The sequence below is a fragment of the Pyrus communis genome, chromosome 8 (genome assembly GCF_041283825.1).
Source record: "Pyrus communis isolate YQ-2024b chromosome 8, ASM4128382v1, whole genome shotgun sequence".
Taxonomy (NCBI): domain Eukaryota; kingdom Viridiplantae; phylum Streptophyta; class Magnoliopsida; order Rosales; family Rosaceae; genus Pyrus; species Pyrus communis.
In genome coordinates, this window is record NC_142572.1 from 19,104,281 (window position 1) to 19,122,856 (window position 18,576).

The 18,576-nt window shown below is 36.9% G+C and overlaps 2 protein-coding genes and 1 pseudogene across 3 annotated transcripts; all 3 read left to right on the top strand.

Moving 5' to 3' along the window:
* The first annotated feature begins 259 nt into the window (after nt 1-259).
* Nucleotides 260-3,050, top strand: LOC137718728 (endoglucanase 16-like). Its single transcript, XM_068458267.2, has 6 exons — nt 260-592; nt 777-986; nt 1,069-1,269; nt 1,405-1,482; nt 1,584-1,733; nt 2,107-3,050. Exons 1-6 carry the CDS (start codon nt 368-370, stop codon nt 2,692-2,694), a joined length of 1,452 nt encoding a protein of 483 aa, XP_068314368.2. The 5' UTR covers nt 260-367; the 3' UTR covers nt 2,695-3,050.
* Nucleotides 3,051-8,000: 4,950 nt separating this feature from the next.
* LOC137718313 (uncharacterized) lies at nt 8,001-9,584 on the top strand. The gene is made up of 2 exons (XM_068457837.2): nt 8,001-8,549; nt 8,919-9,584. Exons 1-2 carry the CDS (start codon nt 8,263-8,265, stop codon nt 9,394-9,396), a joined length of 765 nt encoding a protein of 254 aa, XP_068313938.2. The 5' UTR covers nt 8,001-8,262; the 3' UTR covers nt 9,397-9,584.
* A 5,251-nt stretch (nt 9,585-14,835) lies between these two features.
* Nucleotides 14,836-18,156, top strand: LOC137718151 (disease resistance protein RGA2-like; annotated as a pseudogene). Its single transcript, XR_015965459.1, has 2 exons — nt 14,836-17,841; nt 18,033-18,156. The product of XR_015965459.1 is annotated as a disease resistance protein RGA2-like (transcript).
* The last annotated feature ends 420 nt before the right edge of the window (nt 18,157-18,576 follow it).

Here is an 18,576-nt window from a genome sequence, read left to right on the forward strand (position 1 = left end):
GTTCCAACCCCACAATTTTCCTCTTCCACCCAAAATCCCACGACCATACACAAAATTAGCTTATCTTCTCTAAACCTGGCTCAATTCTCAATTTTCCCGCCATCACAAACCAAAACTGGTTAACAAGAGCCGCCAGTTAAATACCACGTCATAAAATTATCTATTTTCCCAAAACAAATTAACCACCAACCAGAAAAACACAACCAATCACTTTGATCTTCTTCCCCCTTATTTAGTTTGACTATTAAAGTATGCACCATTTGTGGGCTTCTTCACCCCATCCCTTCTTTTTTCAGCTTTCTCAATTGTAAAGTTGGGTTTCTTTTCTTTTCAAAAGTGTTTTGGCATCTGAGTTTTCGAAAATTATATGGAAATGTTTATTAGAAGAAGATGCGTCGTCGCCGCGGTTGTGGCATGCCTTGCTATCTCCCAAGGACTTGTTCTTAGCGTTCATGGCACTGGTTTCAATTATAAGGACGCCCTCACCAAGTCCATTATTTTCCTTGAGGCTCAAAGATCAGGGAAACTCCCTCCCAATCATAGACCTGCATGGAGAGGCGACTCCGCCCTCGATGACGGCAAAGAAGCAAATGTTCGTCTCTCTAACTCTCTCTCTCTCTCTCTCTCTCTCTCGCTCTTCCTTTGAGTAATGATTACGTTTTGTATTTTACCGTCGCATGAACGTTCGTGAGCAAGTCATGTATGAGGGTCAGATACAAATAATTTCTCTAACTTTGTTTAAATTTTTGTAATTTGAATGTTTGCTTTTAATGCAGGTCGACCTTGCTGGAGGATACTATGATGCCGGGGACAACGTCAAGTACGGTCTTCCGATGGCATTCACCGTCACAACTCTGTCGTGGGCTGCCATGTTTTACAGGCAACAGCTCCAAGCTACTGGAGAACTGGAAAACGTTCTTGCCGGCATCAAATGGGGCACTGATTATTTTCTCAAAGCCACCAGCAAAAACAGATTATACGTTCAGGTATAGGAATTAATTAAGTTGGTATTCATTATTTTTAAAACTATAAAGTAATTAGTGCTAATTATTTATCAAATTCTTAAAGGTTGGAGACCCAAATAAAGACCATGAATGTTGGACTAGACCTGAAGATATGCAAACACCAAGAACTGTGTTGAAGATTGATGATAAAACACCTGGAACTGAAATTGCAGCTGAAACTTCAGCTGCCATGGCTGCCTCTGCAGTTGTGTTCAGAAAAATAGATCGTGCCTATGCTCGTAGGCTACTCAACAAAGCCAAACTCGTATGTTATTATTATTTTTTTTTTTTCAGACGTTACATATGCACAAATAAAACCGATTACAGAATTTTCAACTGTTGATGTCCTAATCAGTGTGTACATATATCAAATTCTTCTAATCATTGTTTTTCTTTGTAGCTCTTTCAAATGGCTAAGGCGCATAAGGGAACTTACGATGGAGAGTGCCCTTTCTACTGCTCTTACTCTGGCTATAATGTAATTTTCTTCAACTCTCTCCCTCTGAAATTCAATTTTAGTTTAAATTAATGAATGTTTTTTCTGGTACTAAAAGAAAATGGAATTGCTGGAAAATGTAGGATGAGCTATTGTGGGCAGCAACATGGTTGTACATTGCCACAAAGAGGCCCGTGTATCTCAAGTACATTCAGGAAGAAGCCATCAGCGCCACCGTGTCTGAGTTCAGCTGGGACCTTAAATATGCCGGAGCACAAGTCCTCCTCGCCAAGGTACTTATCTACAAATAAATTCGTACCATCTCAACTTATCATTCGTCGTACCGCATGGAAAGTTCTTGTGTTTGACAATCAAACCAGATGAATTGTCTAACCCTTGTACAAAGAAATGGGCATTTCTGGATTTAGATACCACTTGGCCCCACGTAGGTACAAATTAACTCAAATGCAAAGGTTCCACTCCTTTGCGATAAATGAGTTAGATAGGCTACATGATCTGATTGTCAAATTATCCACCCGGTCTTACTGTCTACACAAGACTTCTTCGCAAAACGTTGACACATTTCATTATCAGCCATGATAGTAAGAGTAACAATATTAGCTAATTGAACTAATTTGATTGTCTTATTTTGTGAATTATTTGCAGCTGTTCTTTGATGGTGAAAAATCCCTAGAAAACTACAAAAACGGAGCTGACAGTTACATTTGCTCAAACATCCCCGACAGCCCTTACCACCAAATCACAATGACACCGGGCGGTATGATCCACTTGAGAGACGGAGCCAACACCCAATACGTCACCGGAACAGCCCACTTATTCGCCGTCTACAGCGACATCCTCGCCCAACACAACCAAAAAGTCAACTGCGGAGGCAAAGAGTTCGACTCCGCCGCCCTCATGGCCTTTGCCAAGAAGCAAATGGACTACTTGTTGGGTGATAATCCCAAAAAAAGATCCTACATGGTAGGGTTTGGACCCAACGCGCCCCAACAACCCCACCACAGAGGAGCTTCGGTTCCGAAGGCGGAAAACGGCCTCGTTAACTGCGCCATGAGCTTCGTGTACTGGTTCAAGAAGGATGTGCCAAACCCTAATGAGTTGACTGGTGCCATCGTCGGTGGGCCCGATAGGTTTGATAACTTCGAGGACAAACGTTGGGCGTCGTCGTATACCGAGCCATGCACTTACGTGAACTCGCTCGCGGTCGGACCGCTGGCGAAGCTTGCGGCCTAAGAAAAGATCCATGCACGGCCGGTGATGTGTTGTCCAAAACCCTAACCCTAATCCCATTACCATTCTATATACAATTTTACCTAGAGAAAGTGGTTTTGGGATTTAGATGCAAACTTTTGGAAACAAAATGTACCTCTGTTGAGGGAAAGCTGTAGAAAGAAGGGTGTAAAATGGTGATATAAAATAGTTAATGAACTGTTTTCCTTTTGTTCTTTTCCTTCAAAAAATGTTAACTTTATTTTATTTCTTACAAAGGAATTTAAAATATGATGATGGTAAGGCCATCTTCAATCGAGGGTTGGCTAGAGGGCTCGTTTTAGCCCTCTGGTCCTCCAAGATATTAATATTTTAATGAACAGTACATGGTCATATTTGCCTCCGTCTTCAATCGAGGGCCAAAGGGCCAGATGGCTCGTTTTAGCCCTGTCACAAAAAACCGTCTCTAACCGAGGGTCATAGGGCCAAACATAATTTATTATTTAAATTTAAAAACAACAACTTAAATTTAAAAACTACAATTTATATTTAAAAACTACAACTAAAATTTAAAAACGACAAATTAAATTTAAAAACTACAAATTAAATTCGAAAACAACATTAACGTAAATTTAAAAACTACAACAACTTAAATTTAATGTCCATAATCAACATCATCCGTCATCGTAGGAGTATAGTCAGAGGTAAACAACTGCCGTCGGCTCATAATTTCTTTTTTTTTTTCCTATCAAAATAGGCCTTACTCATTGGAGTGTAATTCGAAGTGTTCCTTTCCATATTCTTATCATCCATCTCTTCTTGTATTTGTTTGGCCCGTTCTTCATGCCTACACTTCCTTTCTTCCGCCTCAAGGGCATTTTGCTCCGCCAATAATTGCAATGAAGCCGCCACTTCATGTTGAGCGGCGTAATCATCATTTGCCTTACCCTTTTCCATCAACCTTCGCGCCCTGTTTCGTCCCATAACCCTAGGTATGGAACTTTCACCAGAAGACGGATTTTCTACCCTTGTTTGTTGAATGGTTGGAGATCCATCTTCATCCATATCTGCAATTGAGGATGCAGTTCTGAACACTGACGTAGGAGCTCTCTGTGGTGGATCTTCAAATAACACCCACCCTTTACAAATTTCCCAACAACTGTGAAACTGAAAGGGTTTCAAGCTGCTGTCCATATACAATTCCTCCGCTTGGCGTACCAAGAAAAAAATTAAAGGAAATTAATTTATGAGATTAAATGTAATATAATTAAATATTTAAAATAAATTGTGAAAACACTTACTTCGTCGCAGTAATTAGCGCCACTTTCATGTCTACTTGCGGCTGCTAACAATGCTTGATGCCATTTGTTCAAACTTGGCTGAAGATGTTTCTTCCATCTTGAAGAACAACTCTCGTGGTTTCGAATATTCACTGGAGTGGTGCCTTCATAGAACTCTAAATATTTTTTGGACACATGAGTCCAAACACTGTCATTTGTTTGACAATTCCCCCTCACACTATCTTCCGACACCCATCTATAAGCCTTGTAAAGAGCTTCATCTTCTTTTCAGGTCCAAGCCCTACCTTTCATTGCAGACGAAGCCATTTCAAAATTATTAAAAAAATTGAAGGATAGATTTTTGAAAGAGGAAGGAAAATATGAGAATTGAAATGGTGTAGGAATGGTGAAAATTTTGTGAGGAATGGTTTAGGTATTTATAGGAAAAAAAATAGAATTTTTTATTTTTTTAAATAGAATTTTTTTTCTTTTTTTTTTTTAAAAAAAAGGCCCAAAAAACCTAAAAAAAAAAAATTGAATCCAACGGTAACTGGCGCCAAGTAGCTAACGTCAGCTAGCCGTTGGATTCAAAATAACCGACAAGAATACATTTATATTAAATACAATGAATGTATTCCTGTCGGTTATAACCAACAGGTTTAATCAGTTTTCTGGCTAACCCTCCAGCCTTTTCAGATTCCATGGGGCCCTCTCATATTCCACGAGCCCTCTGGCCTAGCCCTCGGTTGGAGACGGTTTTCGGGCTATTTTCGACCCTCTGGCCCTCTGGACCCTTCGCTTAGAGATGGCCTAAGGGGTTTGAACTTAAAAAGAGTAAAGAGACGAGCACATTAATCTAATTAACTAGTCTAACTTGAATATGTATATCTGTATTTTTAAGGTAATAAAAATTTTACTAATCAAATAAACCGAGGAATATTATCCATCATGAATACAATTTTATGATTACAAACGCAATAAAAAGAAAATATAAAATGTACCCCACATAACCACATTTAACAAACGGAGAGATAACTTACGCTCATTAGGACAAAACTTTGTGTCAATTTATGATGAACTTGCAAAACACAACACTTTTCCGACAAAGAAGCTCTACTATGAGACATCACAAAAATGCCCACATGGTCTTTTTTGAAGGCAAACAAACGACGAAACCAACACTTAACCAGCCAAAAAAAAAAAAAAAGAAGCTAATTAACTAGCATTATTCCGTCTCTAGTTTTAACTTTCTCTTTCTTCGAATTGTTGCATTGTTTATATGTACTCGTGTAAAATATGCTAAGCTTTAACATTTGATCATTAATGAATGATGAAAGGAAGAAATATGTAGGCTTCCTATATAGTCTAACAAATATTGATATTGCATTGGATTGATTAATTGGCTTATTGTATCTTTTTTGTTATTTTATTATTGGATAAGTGGAGAGTAGAACTTGAGACATATTTTGAACATCAGAAAGAAAAGTACCACTCTATTGGAAGTTAATTAATTAGTTGGTTCAACTTACAGTCCATGTGTCTTTTAGAGAGCATAATCAAAATGGTGTCGAACAAGTTGGTGTAGTTGTCGAGTCTCTATAACGACAAGCTCATCTCACAACTGTGAAGTAATATGACATGCCCAATTGGGTTAAAACCCAATTTGTTTTTCTTTCTTCTTTCTTCTCTTTCATCTCTATAAGATTTTAATTCTCCATAAGATCCCCTGTTGGTTGATTGATTGATTAATCTCCATGATTCGCAAGGACCTCTACAAAAAGTATATCATATAGCTACCAACTACATAAACAAATCAATCCTTGCTTTTCCATCATTGTCTACAAGCATCGGCAAGATGCCACAACAAGGAATATCACCATTTCAACCAATGCCTTTCTCTACAAGAAAAAATAAAACTTAAATCCATTTTAATTTCTGATAATTTTGCGTTCACCTTTTATCTTGCACGTGTATTTATAGTAATCATGATGAATTTTTTTACCTTATAAATAATACAGATCTATGAAGATTTGATATCCCAATTCTATTTCGAATTCTACCTTAGTTTTACACAATCGTATTCTTATTAATAATTATATTCACCATACTTTTAAAAAATTTAAGCAATTTTATAAAATTGAATTTTTATTAATACAGGTGACAAATAATTAGTATGATGGGCTCCACATATTCCAAGTCAGCATATTAACAATGTTACTAATAAAGTTGGATGATAAACACCATATTAAGAAGCGATGTTAGATTGATAAGTTTGCAAACTAATGGGTCGGTGAAACAGAAAATCATCTGTGATAAGATCCTCGAATTAATTAACTTATCAAGGTGGGTAGACAAAGAAGCAAAACCTTATCCGAATTCGTTTTCAAAAGTGGGTTTAGAGAGAGGGAGATGGTGGGGGGACCCACGCCCTTTTGGATAAGCTTCACCAGTCACAACTGACGAGGATAAGAAGGAGGAATAAGGTTCCTCTCCCAATCATTTTTATAAGGATTTTAAGAATCTTTAAATTGTATCGGTTTATCGTATATTGTTAGATCAATTTTAGTTTAGTATTGTTTATTTTTAATTTTAAATAAAAGTATTTAAAATAATTTCTGATTACATGATATAAGATGAACGAATACAAATTAAGAATTTGTAGAATTTCTACAAAAAGAATTCGAAGAGCATCTCGTTGAAGGACCGGTGGCTTCCCAACCCGACACAAACCTAAAATAAATAAGTACTCTCTCCCTCCCGAGGGCCGACCACATTCTTCGACGTGGAAGCTTCTGATGACTCAACGTGGCATGCCAAGAACAAACTGTGGGCGGTTTTTCAGGTAGGATGCGCCCCAAGTCTATGACTCCCATCGGGAGACGGAGTTTCCATTTTTATCCGGTGCAACTCTTTTCTTGGTGCCCCCAAATCTCGACCAATAAAATCCCTTTTAGCTTTATTCTATCATGTTGATCATGTTATAGCACCGGATATCGTTCAACCACTATTTAAACTTTTTTTGTTTTAACTAAATTGGATTTAAGGGCTCGAAGTTTCGAAGTATTTAATATTTTAAAATATTGTACAATTTTACTATACCAACTAAAAATTTCAAAATATAACGGCATTTCAGTCAAAATAGTCTTCAATTTTGCATAACTTCTCATTTTAATCCTTGAAATTTGAAATCGATAGAAATTGTCTGTAACTTTATCTACTGTTAATCATTTTGATCATGAAAAAGATCTATTAAATAAGACCAAAATGACAAAATTACCATCAAACTAATAAACAATGGACCAAAATAAGTTGACAAAAGTTTAGAGTATTTTTGTCATATTTTCCTTATTTAATAGAGATTTTTTATGGAATGACCAAAATGATTGACAGTAGATTCAGGAACCAGTTCTATTGATTTTAAATTTTAGAGATACACGTAAAAAGTTATGTCAATTTCAAGAATCATTTTAGCCAAAATGCTTTTGTCAAATTCATATAAGAATTACTCGACTAGATAAAAAACAATTATCCCTAAACACATGATTTTGTCTAAAACGATTTCTAATTTTCTAATATTAGAGATGTTAAAAACAATGTTAATTCAAAACATTTCACAGCATATAAAAACATCAATTAATCAAATCAAGATATTAAGTTATTATTCAGTGATTAAAATTTCCAGCAAATGTTTTTTACATCTCAAGCTGAAAATGAATATTTTCACTTTAAGTTTTTCTTACATACAAATTTATTTATTTTTATTCTTTCACTCGATTCATCTTTGGTTTATTCGATCAAAATTAGAAAAACGAAAAAAAAAAAATTGAAAAAGTGTAAAGAGTAAAGAACCGAGATGGAAACAGAGCAAGTAGAATCGGATGCGAAGCAGGGGATGACAGCTCCTTGAAAAATATTGCAAGGTACATCTTAGTTGGCAAAGGGATTTGAGGATAAGGCCTAAACTCTAAAGTCTGTGCTGGCTCTGCAGTGCCATCAATTTTTTTTACTAATTATAAAATTAATTAATTAGGAACATTATCCTCTCCTAATCACATAATCAAGCATTAATTAATCATTATCCAACCACTTAATCTCAACCACCTTAAAGCTATATATACAAATTAATCCCCAGACAACAAAGTGTATGAAAAGAGAGACACGATGCGTTTCCTCCTCCGGCAAATCTAAAGCTGCTTTCGACCAACAATCTCAAGATCTGCCGCCGCTCATCGACCGGTCGTCCCTCCGTTGAAATCCCAAATCGATTACTTTGCCTGATTTGTCAGATTTAGATTGCGTTTGTGATACATTAATGTCGATTGCATTGAATAGCACAGCGGCTAGGATCGGCATCGCGCCGTCGTCTGGGTTCGCGCACGGCGGGGTCGCGTGTGGTGGGTTGCTCTTCGACTCGCCGGAAAACCGCCGGGGGGTTCCCGCCGGTGAGGTTTCGGTTTCTTCTTCGAGTTCGTCGTCGATCGGGAAGAACAGCGACGATGAATCGGAGAGATACGACGGCGGCGAAAATGATGAGGCTCAGAGCTCGTATAAAGGTCCGTTGGATATGATGAACGAGTTGGAGGAAGTTTTACCCATGAGGTTAGCAGTTAAATCTTTTTTTCATTTTTAACTGCAAATTTTACTTTGGTATGTACTCAAAATAATTTATGAAATTGTCATGCCTTCTTACTTTCGTCGTTTAAAATCGATCAAAGTGATTTCTGAGTTTATCCATCGTTGATCATCTTGGTTGTTCCGTAAAAAAATTTCTTTAAATAAGACCAAAATGATAAAATACTGTCTTTTACCTTTTTTTTCTGTTGGGTGTTATGCATGTTACAGAAAGCGATATTCTAATTTACTCTAATTTATGTAACCTAATTTAAACTGATCAACGAACCTAATTCACGTCTGTAATCGGAGTTTGTTTGGTGCTTTTTGACTGATGAAATTATGAAAAAATTGCAGGAGAGGGATCTCAAAGCACTACAACTATAAATCCAAGTCCTTCACAAGTCTAGTAGAAGCTTCATCTTCTTCCAACATCAAGGAGCTTGCAAAACCAGACAATGCCTACACCCGAAAACGCAGGAACCTCCTTGCCTCCAACCACATGTGGGAGAAGAACCGAACCTCCTTCCCGCTGAGAAGCAATAGCGGCGGAATTTCAAAGAGGCCGATTCCGTCCAGTCGAAGCGCATTGGCTCTGGCTGTGAAGCTGGGCAGCTGCTCGGAAAGCAGTACTAGTAGCACAAGTGAGGAATCCAATTCGAGCTCAAATCCGTCGTCGCCGCGGCCACCTCTCCCACCGGGTAACGCTTGTGCACTAGGAAGTTATGCAGCTTGGAGATCGTATTCATTGGCTGATCTGCAAGAATGTACCGTTGCTACGACTGTAAATGCTTCACGATTCTCGGCGGCTTCCACGACGAAACCGAACGTGTAGAAACCCTAACTTGAATCTTGCCAGTGTTCCTGCCTGCATCGAGCTGAGTTTGCGATGGTGTTGTCAGGAAATATGGTTCTTCTAGTCTAATTAATCTTTGATTAAAAGTGTAAGGGTAGAAGAATTTCAAAAATCTGATGTTATTTGTACATATGTTGAATGAGTAAAATAACCCCATATTACCACAACTGATTTGCAATCACGAATATTGTTAATTTGCTTAGAATTTTGAATGTTTCTCAAGAGGGGAGCTTTGACAGAAGCAATGGATTAGGCAGCACTAACAATTAACTATCTAACACACACTAAAGAGACCGATTTTATGCATAATATTGCGGGTTCAATCTCTGCTGATTATTTTATCTCTAACAATTAACAATCCAGAACCCAGATCCTTTCCGAATCTAAAAAATTTAAGCCTAAAGATCAAATGATCCGGACCATTAAAATTTGATCTAACGGTTACAAATAGGGAGCTTCTAAAACTTATAATAATCGTAGCCGTTAGATCAAATTTCAACGGTTCGGATTATTTTATCATTAGGCTTAGATTTTTTAGATCCAGAGAAGATCTTGGTTCAACTATCTAATCCACTAAAATATTATCGCTCCACTAAATCTCTAACAATTAACTATTTAACTCACTGAAACACTATCGCTCTATTGAAGAAAAAAAAAAAAAAAAAACAACAACAACAGAGAGACGATATAATTAAGTCCATTTTTAGGAGTCTCTATGGCAACAGTCCAATTTTTACTCCTTACTGAATTAGGTCCGATGATTGGGAATCCACATAAGCAAGTTACCCTATTTCTTTGCATTTTGTATGATTTGATTATTTTCATACCTAGTTTACCCTTAATTACTTTTGGCTTCTTAAGATTAGTTTTCAGCTGTTGTGCGTGTAATTATCTACTCCTTAATTCTAGGTTGGCTTTCATATAATTTAGCATTCAGAAACGAACGTCCTTCAAATTTCTGATCTTCCAAACTCTCCCCTCCAGCCTCTGTAAAAACAGCAGCATTCCCAATCTTCCAAATTATGCACATAATTAAGATCAACCACTGCATAATCTCCTTCCTCCTCTCATATTCTGCAAATCAACAAGCCATGAACTTAGGCCCCTGCAGACTAGAAACATCCGGCTGCAAAAGGCATATATACCAGGAGGTCTTGTATTTCCTGCTCACCTATCATCTACAGAACAACAATAACAACCAAGAAACAACCAACAATACTATTTTATACCTGTCCTATGTAACCCAATACCCCAGTGATTAAAATTTCTTCGATACGGTCAACATTTCTATGAAAATATCCAAAAAAAATTAGAGAAAGATATGAAAATGAGCAGTGAAGTTTAGACTTCACTTATGTCGGAGAATCTCTTAAGTTTAGGCTAAAATCGATATATATAGTCAATATTTCTGACACAACCATTAAATATCAGAGAAACTCTTATATTTCGTCCAAACCAATGTTTGACAATCCCTATAGTTTCATTTTAAAACAAAGTTTAAATTCTCGTAGAAAACAAATCTCTTAGATTTGGTTTTGGAAGAGACTTGGGTCCAAAACATGGTTGTGCAAATTCTGGGCAGATTTTCCTCATCAGTTAGGGATTATGCTTTGTGCTTTTTAATTTGGTTATAATATTATGCATGTAGGTTTTGAATTGTTAATTACCGGTTTAAATTATCTATTTGTCTTATTGATTCGAGACAATTATATTTTACAAATCCCACCCCACCTCTTCGAGCATCTCCAAAGGAGCTATCAAAATGTTCAAATAAGCTTCAACAGTCATAAAAGGCAACAACAAAATTTTTCAAACAAGAAGTCAAATCTGATGTGGCATGACATGGAATAGCAGCCCACACCCTTGCTGTCAAATTTGACAGCAATGTTGAATATTCTTCTTCGTCGAGCTCCTACTTCTTCCCCCATTTTCTGATTCGCCGATACAAATATTCTTCTTCATCGAGCTCCTACCTCTTCCCCCATTTTCTGATTCGCCGATACTACCCAATAGTTGGTTTCCTCAGTTCCTCCAGGCTTACCAAAATCCCATCTTTTATTTTACAAATCCCCTAATCCTCCTCTGTTTTTTTTAGGATTTCTTTCATATCTGTTCATTAGATTGGGGATTTGATTTTGTATTTTAATTTTATATTAATCTTTTGCTTAGCTTTTTGGGTTTTTATTTTTAAATACTGGGTTTCTGAATACCATATTGGTTAGTGCTTCTGCAGCAAATGAAAAATTGAACCCTTGAAGAGGAAAACCGAAAATTCTTATCTGGGTTGTTTCCTTTGTTTTCCTGGAAAAAATCTTATATGGGTTTTTTTGGGAAAATTCTTACCTTTGAAGATGTGAGGTGGGATTTGTAAAATATAAATATAAAATAAAAATTATAAAAAGACAATAATGTAATAAAATAATAGTTCAATTTGACATATGGGATGGAGACTAAAATTTTAAAAGATGTCAAATTGTCACATAGGTATTCAAATTTAAATTTTAGGTTTAAAATTTGATATTTCCTTTGGAGATGGTCTTTGAAAGTATCCCAAAAAAAAACCCAAATAAGAATTTTCCCAGAAAAACAAAGGAAACAACCAAATAAGAATTTTCGGTATTCAGAAATCTAGTATTTAAAAATAAAAAAGCTAAGCGAAAGATTAATATAAAATTAAAATACAAAATCAAATCCCCAATCTGATGAACATATATGAAGGAAACCCTAGAAAAACCAGAGGAGGATTGGGGGATTGGTAAAATAAAAGATTGGATTTTGGCAAGTCTAGAGGAACTAAGGAAACCAACTATTGGGTAGTATTGGCGAATCAGAAAACGGGGGAAGAAGTAGGAGCTTGGCGAAGAAGAATATTTGTATCGGCGAATTAGAAAATGGGGGAAGAAGTAGGAGCTCGGCGAAGAAGAATATTTGACGTTGCTGTCAAATTTAATAGTAAGGATGTGGGCTGCTATACACAAGTATCACAAGAAATATATTTATATACTGGTTGTTTCTACCTCTCAAATTTGTCAAATTTAACAGCAAGGGTTTGTGTTACTGTCAAATTTGTCAAATATTTGGAACTCATTGCTCGTTTCTACCTCTCACAAATATCACATGAGACATATATATATAGGCCGGTTGTATGCATGCTAGAATCAATCTATCATATACTGGTACAGCCCCATGAGATGTTTACTACATCTCCTTCAATTTTTTGTGGTAACAATCAGTTGTCTTCCCATCTAAACATATATAACATGACCAGACTCACGAGACATGCTTCATCTGAATAACTCAAAATTTAATTTAAAACTTGGCATGCACGGAACCTGCTAGAAATGGTTAAATCCCAATCACCTGGCATTGTCTAAAGATGAAAGCCTTTTAGAATACGAGACCACAAAAATTTCCCAAGTCTTGAGCTGGAAGTAGTTTCTAAGTAAAAACTCGACAAGAGCTCCCAACTCCTTACAAACGCACTTAAAACACTTTTGATTATCTGAAAAAACTTTTAGCTCTACTTGCTAAAAGCACTTAAAACAAGCTAGGAAAGTCAATTCGATTGCACTATAACACAATATATTCTTGTAGTGACATGAATTGTCCTCATCTTACCACAATCCAAACAACAACAAAAAAAATGCATGTCATGTACTCACGTGAAAAAAATGTTAAGTGAGGAGTCGAGTTGAGAATCAATTTCACGTTATAAGAAAAAGAATGTTAAACTATTCCTAATATTACCAATTGTTTGAACAGTAAAGACTTCAATTGATTCAATTACTTTAATGCTAGGGTGTGAATTGGAGTTGTTTACAGAGTAAGGCATCACAACCATCCTGCATTTTTCTCTGTTCTCTCAATTTTTTCTGTTTCAATTGTTAAACAATTTCTAGGACCAAAAGTGGCCTCGGCAGTCGCGGCACATGAACTGATTTCTGTGATTTTCACACTCCAAACCGTTACTTATATTTTCTAATTGTCTTTTTCTTCACCAACTTCTAACTAATGAAGAAATTTTTAATTGTGATGAGAATACGGATGATACGCCATGTGTTTTTATGTAAGTGGTGAAAAATTTTAATTTTTACTTTATTAACCTTTTAACACATATAACCCACCTTTTATATAGGGATACATGATGTACCACCTCATGTGACGGTCACACTGAAAAATCTTTCCAACTATTGATCCCTAAAGAATGTTAAACTTTGGATTATATTATAATTTAGATCCATCAAAGGCGGAAGTCTCTTGTGAGACTGTGAGCACGCCTGCTTGTGTAAGAATATTTCAATATTTTAGTGTGGTCCATATATGGAATAATTCATGTGTGATTTATTTAGGTTCAACGGATATTGATTTTGAGCCACTTAGTATTACGGTCTGATAATATTTCTCTGTTTAGATTTGAATCTCGTGGATGGCGAATTCGAAACCAAATTAGACTACCCATTGTGTGGCTTTGCCGAATTCTCCATTTCCTTAGTATAAAAATATTGATGTACTAAAAAAAAAGAATATTGATTTGGAAGTAATTTTATTGGTCAAATTATGAAATTGGTTTCCTACTTTATTATTGTGATGATAATTAATTATATGTTGAAAAACACGTATTAGGGTTTTAGCATGCAAACAAGGCTAGAGAGAGAAACTCAATTTCCTCCACAACAACGGCTCGTCTACGGACCGCTCAAGATACAAGTTGTAGACGACATTTGACAAGCTAATCATTAAGGTATGTGATTTGCATATTCTGGATTAATCGTTTGCAAAAATCATGAAGTTCAAAATTTTGGCTCACGAATTATGTTGAGAATAAATTTCACAATTTAAGAGAAAGAACCTTGTTTTTACAGTAAAAACCTCGATGTATTCAATTACTTTATTGCTAAGGTGCGATGTGAATTGGGGTTGTCCTCCATAGAATAAGACATCACAACCATCACGCGTTTCTCTGTTCTCTCAATTTTTTCGGTTTCAATTGTTAAACAATTTTTAGGACCAAAAGTGGCCTCGGCAGTCGGCACAGGCACTCATTTCTGTGATTTTTCACGCTCCATAGCGTTAATTATATTTCCTTATTGTCTTTTTCTTCACAACTTTCAAGTAATTGTCATTAAAAAAAGTTAAAACTTTGGATTATATTATAATTGCAATAGATAATGTTAAAGAGATTAAATTCGTAGATAAAGTTTTGAGAATTAAAAGACATAAAAGTTAATGATTGGTTTATTACTTAAACGTTCATAAACTTGTTTGTTTTTATCGATGACACATCATTTAGTTTGCAAGTTTAATCTCTAAATTTAATCTCTTTAACATTATCCAATTGAGATCCAGCAAAGGCGGAAGACTGTCTGTCCCCTTCAAAACTAATTTGACTTGGAGTTATATAATCAGCCAGGCAAAAGCAACGGCACACCCACATATTCAGCATTGCATTTCTTGTTCATCCATCATTCGTCTACAGGCTTCCCTATTTCTTTCTTTCACTGTCACCCCATTTCTGGAGAGAGGCTGAAAGATGGCTGACGGGCTCATTTCCATGCTACTGGATCGGCTAACTTCAACAGCTTATGAATACGTAGCAGGAGAGGTGAAACTTGTTTTGAACGTCACCAAAGAAGTTGAAGATTTCGCTGCCAAACTCATAGGCATTCAAGCTGTTCTCGAAGATGCGGAGCGAAGACAAGTGAAGAAGGCCAGTGTCAGAATCTGGTTGGATAAGTTGAAGAACATATCCTTCGAGATGGAGGACGTGCTGGACGAGTGGAACACTGATGTGCTGAGACAACAAGTTGAGCAGCAAGAACGAGAAGCTGAAAATGCTGTTGTTCTTGAGAAGAAGAAGAAGAAGAAGAAGGTAACTTTCTCTGCTTCCTCTAGTTGCTTTTGTTTTCGCAAAGCTAGAGAGGTAATCTTTCGCCATGACATTGTGCTTAAGATAAAAGATCTGAATGATAGGCTAAGTGTGATAGATGAGCAAAGAAGAAACACGCTTGTGTTTCAACCCAATGAAAACGGCATTCAACAAGTACCTACACGACAAGAGACTTCTCACTTTGTTGACATGTCCAAGGTTTTTGGTCGAGAAAAAGAAAAAGATTTTTTGATAACAAAGTTGTTGAGTGAGGGTAGAGAAGACCATAGGGGGGTCCTTGTCATCCCTGTTTTAGGGATGGGAGGAACGGGTAAGACAACTTTGACCCAACTAGTTTATCATGACGACAATGTTATTGCCTATTTTGAAAAGAGAGTGTGGATTTGTGTCTCAGATCCTTTTGATGTGATTAAGATTGCCAAAGCAATAACCGGTGATAACACTCCAAGTTCAAATGATCAGTTGAGCCATGTCTTGGAGTGTATGTCAAAATCCATCGAGGGCAAGAGATTTCTCATAGTTCTAGATGATGTGTGGACTCATGATCATGAAAAGTGGGAACAGTTAAGGGTACCACTTGTCCAAAGTGGTGCTAAAGGTAGTAGAATACTGGTAACCACAAGACAACGTGATGTTGTTGATACGATGAGAGCAACAAGTGACATGATCAATCTAGCTAGGAGAGTTGAGTAACGAATATTGTTCGTCAATCTTCAACCATATGGCATTTTTTGGTAGGCATGTAGATGAGTCTAAGGCGTTTGAAGATATTAGTAAGAAAATGGTGGAGAAATGTAAGGGTTTGCCTCTCGTTGCAAAAGCTTTAGGCAGTCTCATGCGCAACAAGAGAACAAAGAAGGAATGGCTAGGTGTCTTGAATAGTAAGATATGGGATCGAGAAGAGATGGAGCAAAAAGTTTTCCAACCACTGTTACTAAGTTATTATGATTTGGCCCCATCAATTAAATCTTGTCTTTTATATTGTGCTAGTTTGCCTAAAGATTATAAGTTTGAGAGAGAAGACTTGATTAATCTTTGGATGGCACAAGATTATCTTAATTCAAAAGAGAATAAAGATAAGGGAGAAATTGGTGAAGCATTTTTTGATAACTTAATAGCACGATCCTTTTTTCAAGATTTTGAGAAAGATAGTGTCGATAGTAAAATTATGGGCTGCAAAATGCATGATATTGTTCATGACTTTGTACAATCTCTCACCAAGAACGAATGTTTGATCATCGACGTTGAAGGTGTTGGTAATGAACTAGAGGTTTTGGGTGAAAAGGTTCACCATTTGACGTTAGTGTTGGAACATGGTAAGCCATTCCAACCATCTAATGCATATCACAATTGCAAAAATCTACGTACGCTCACAATTCTTTATTCATCCATTGTTACTTCAGACTCAAATTTTATTCTACAACAAAAATGTGTTAGGACATTAAATTTGAGAGGAAATAACATAAGAGAAGTCCCGAAAGAAATTAGTGAATTGATACATTTGAGGTATATTGATTTGTCATCGAATGGGAAGATATTGCCGAACAGTATCTGTGGGTTGTACAATTTGTATATCTTGCGCTTCAATTTCTGTTATTCACTTGAAAAATTACCTGATAACATGGAAAAGTTGATTAGCTTAAAGGACCTTTATATTTGTGGCTGTTTGAGTCTGGAGTACTTGCCAAAAGGGATTCGAAGATTAAAAAAATTGAAAAAAAATAGATGAGTGTGTTGTGTCTTGTGGTGGCGACGAGGTTACAGCAGCATTACAACTGGGAGATCTGGAACTCTTGAACTTTGAGGGCGGTCTCTTCATAAAGTTCAAGGGGAATGTGGAGGATGAGAGGGAGATTGAAAAAGCACAACTGTGGGAAAGAAAACAAATCACTCATCTCACAATTAATTGTGAGCATGCCCGATACAAGCAGACAAGAAGCACAACAGAAATACTGAATATCTTGCGACCGCACGAAAATCGGGAATCTTTAGGCATTTGGTTTCATTCAGGCAACACCTGGCCCAGTTGGTTGATGTTTTTGCACAACTTAAGAAAGCTCGATCTATTTGAATGGAGTGAATGCAAGTATTTGCCTCCTCTCGGGAAACTGCCGCGCCTTGAAGAACTGTCTCTAGAGGGATTGAGGAAGGTGAAAGAGGTTAGTGGTGAGTTTCTGGGAATAGACAAAGATGAAACGTCATTGACATCATCATCATCCTCATTTTTCCCAAAGTTGAAAAAAACTCGGAATTCGCTCCATGGATGCGTTGGAAGAGTGGGAAGTAGGCGCGGAAGGGTGGAACAAAGAGGGTTCTGAAATTTCAATCATGCCATGCCTTTCCTCCTTGGAAATTCAGCACTGTGGATCCTTAAAAACACTGCCAGACTTCCTCTGCAAAACACCCCTGCAGGAGCTTGCCATCTGCCACTGTTCCAGGCTTGCAGATCGTTGTAAACAAGGCAGTGGAGAGGAGTGGCCAAAGATTTCTTACATCCCAAACATCAGAATTATTATGAGTACCAACGTCATCTCCTGGTAACATATCGGCTCTATATTTTCAGAAATTTACGTATGCATCAGTTACGGTTATCTTCATATTGCTTTGCTTACTTTTCTTCTTCTGTGTATATGGATGACGCTTTTACGTAATTATTCATCGCTCCATTGAAGTACTCCTATGGCCTATCATACGGTTACCAAATTCGATACCAAATTTCCGTGCGCAGGATTTGCTAGCTCATCTTAGTTTGCTCAAGCTTTTTCACAGACTACAACATACGGGACTGAGATGGATGCGAGACAAATTAAGGACTGCCAGTTGAATTCACCTTCAGCCTTCATCAAGCCACAAAAAGTTTCTCATGAGATGTTGCTGAATCAGGAATCCGTCTGTCGTTTCAGGGAATCTGTCGAAGCGAAAAGTTATGATGTCAACCATCAACGTTACCTACTGAAGTTCAACTGAAATTTTGATCATCTTCACCGATGCAATGAGAAGATGCTTGGACCCGCTCCTTCATGGTCATTTTACAACATGTCAAAATACAATCAGGTGAACAAGGAAGTTAACGGCATTGACTCTGCATTTCTTGCCCTCCCCTTAATTGGTTTCTTGGCAATTGAGAGTGGAGTGGAAGAATTGCTTGCATAGAATTTCACAAATGCATTTCCGGTCTTCTCACATTTATAGGAAAGGTAATCTAGCTGCTGATGCCCTTGCAAATTATGGTTCCTTTTCTATTGGTCCTGTTTGGTGGGATTTTCCTCCTG

Coding starts and splice junctions, on each gene's coding strand:
- LOC137718728 (XM_068458267.2), top strand. CDS start 368: ATGGAAATGTTTATTAGAAGAAGATGCGTCGTCGCCGCGGTTGTGGCA. Junction 1,270..1,404: donor TACTCAACAAAGCCAAACTC/GTATGTTATTAT, acceptor TTTTCTTTGTAG/CTCTTTCAAATGGCTAAGGC. Junction 1,483..1,583: donor GCTCTTACTCTGGCTATAAT/GTAATTTTCTTC, acceptor TGGAAAATGTAG/GATGAGCTATTGTGGGCAGC.
- LOC137718313 (XM_068457837.2), top strand. CDS start 8,263: ATGTCGATTGCATTGAATAGCACAGCGGCTAGGATCGGCATCGCGCCG. Junction 8,550..8,918: donor GAGGAAGTTTTACCCATGAG/GTTAGCAGTTAA, acceptor AAAAAATTGCAG/GAGAGGGATCTCAAAGCACT.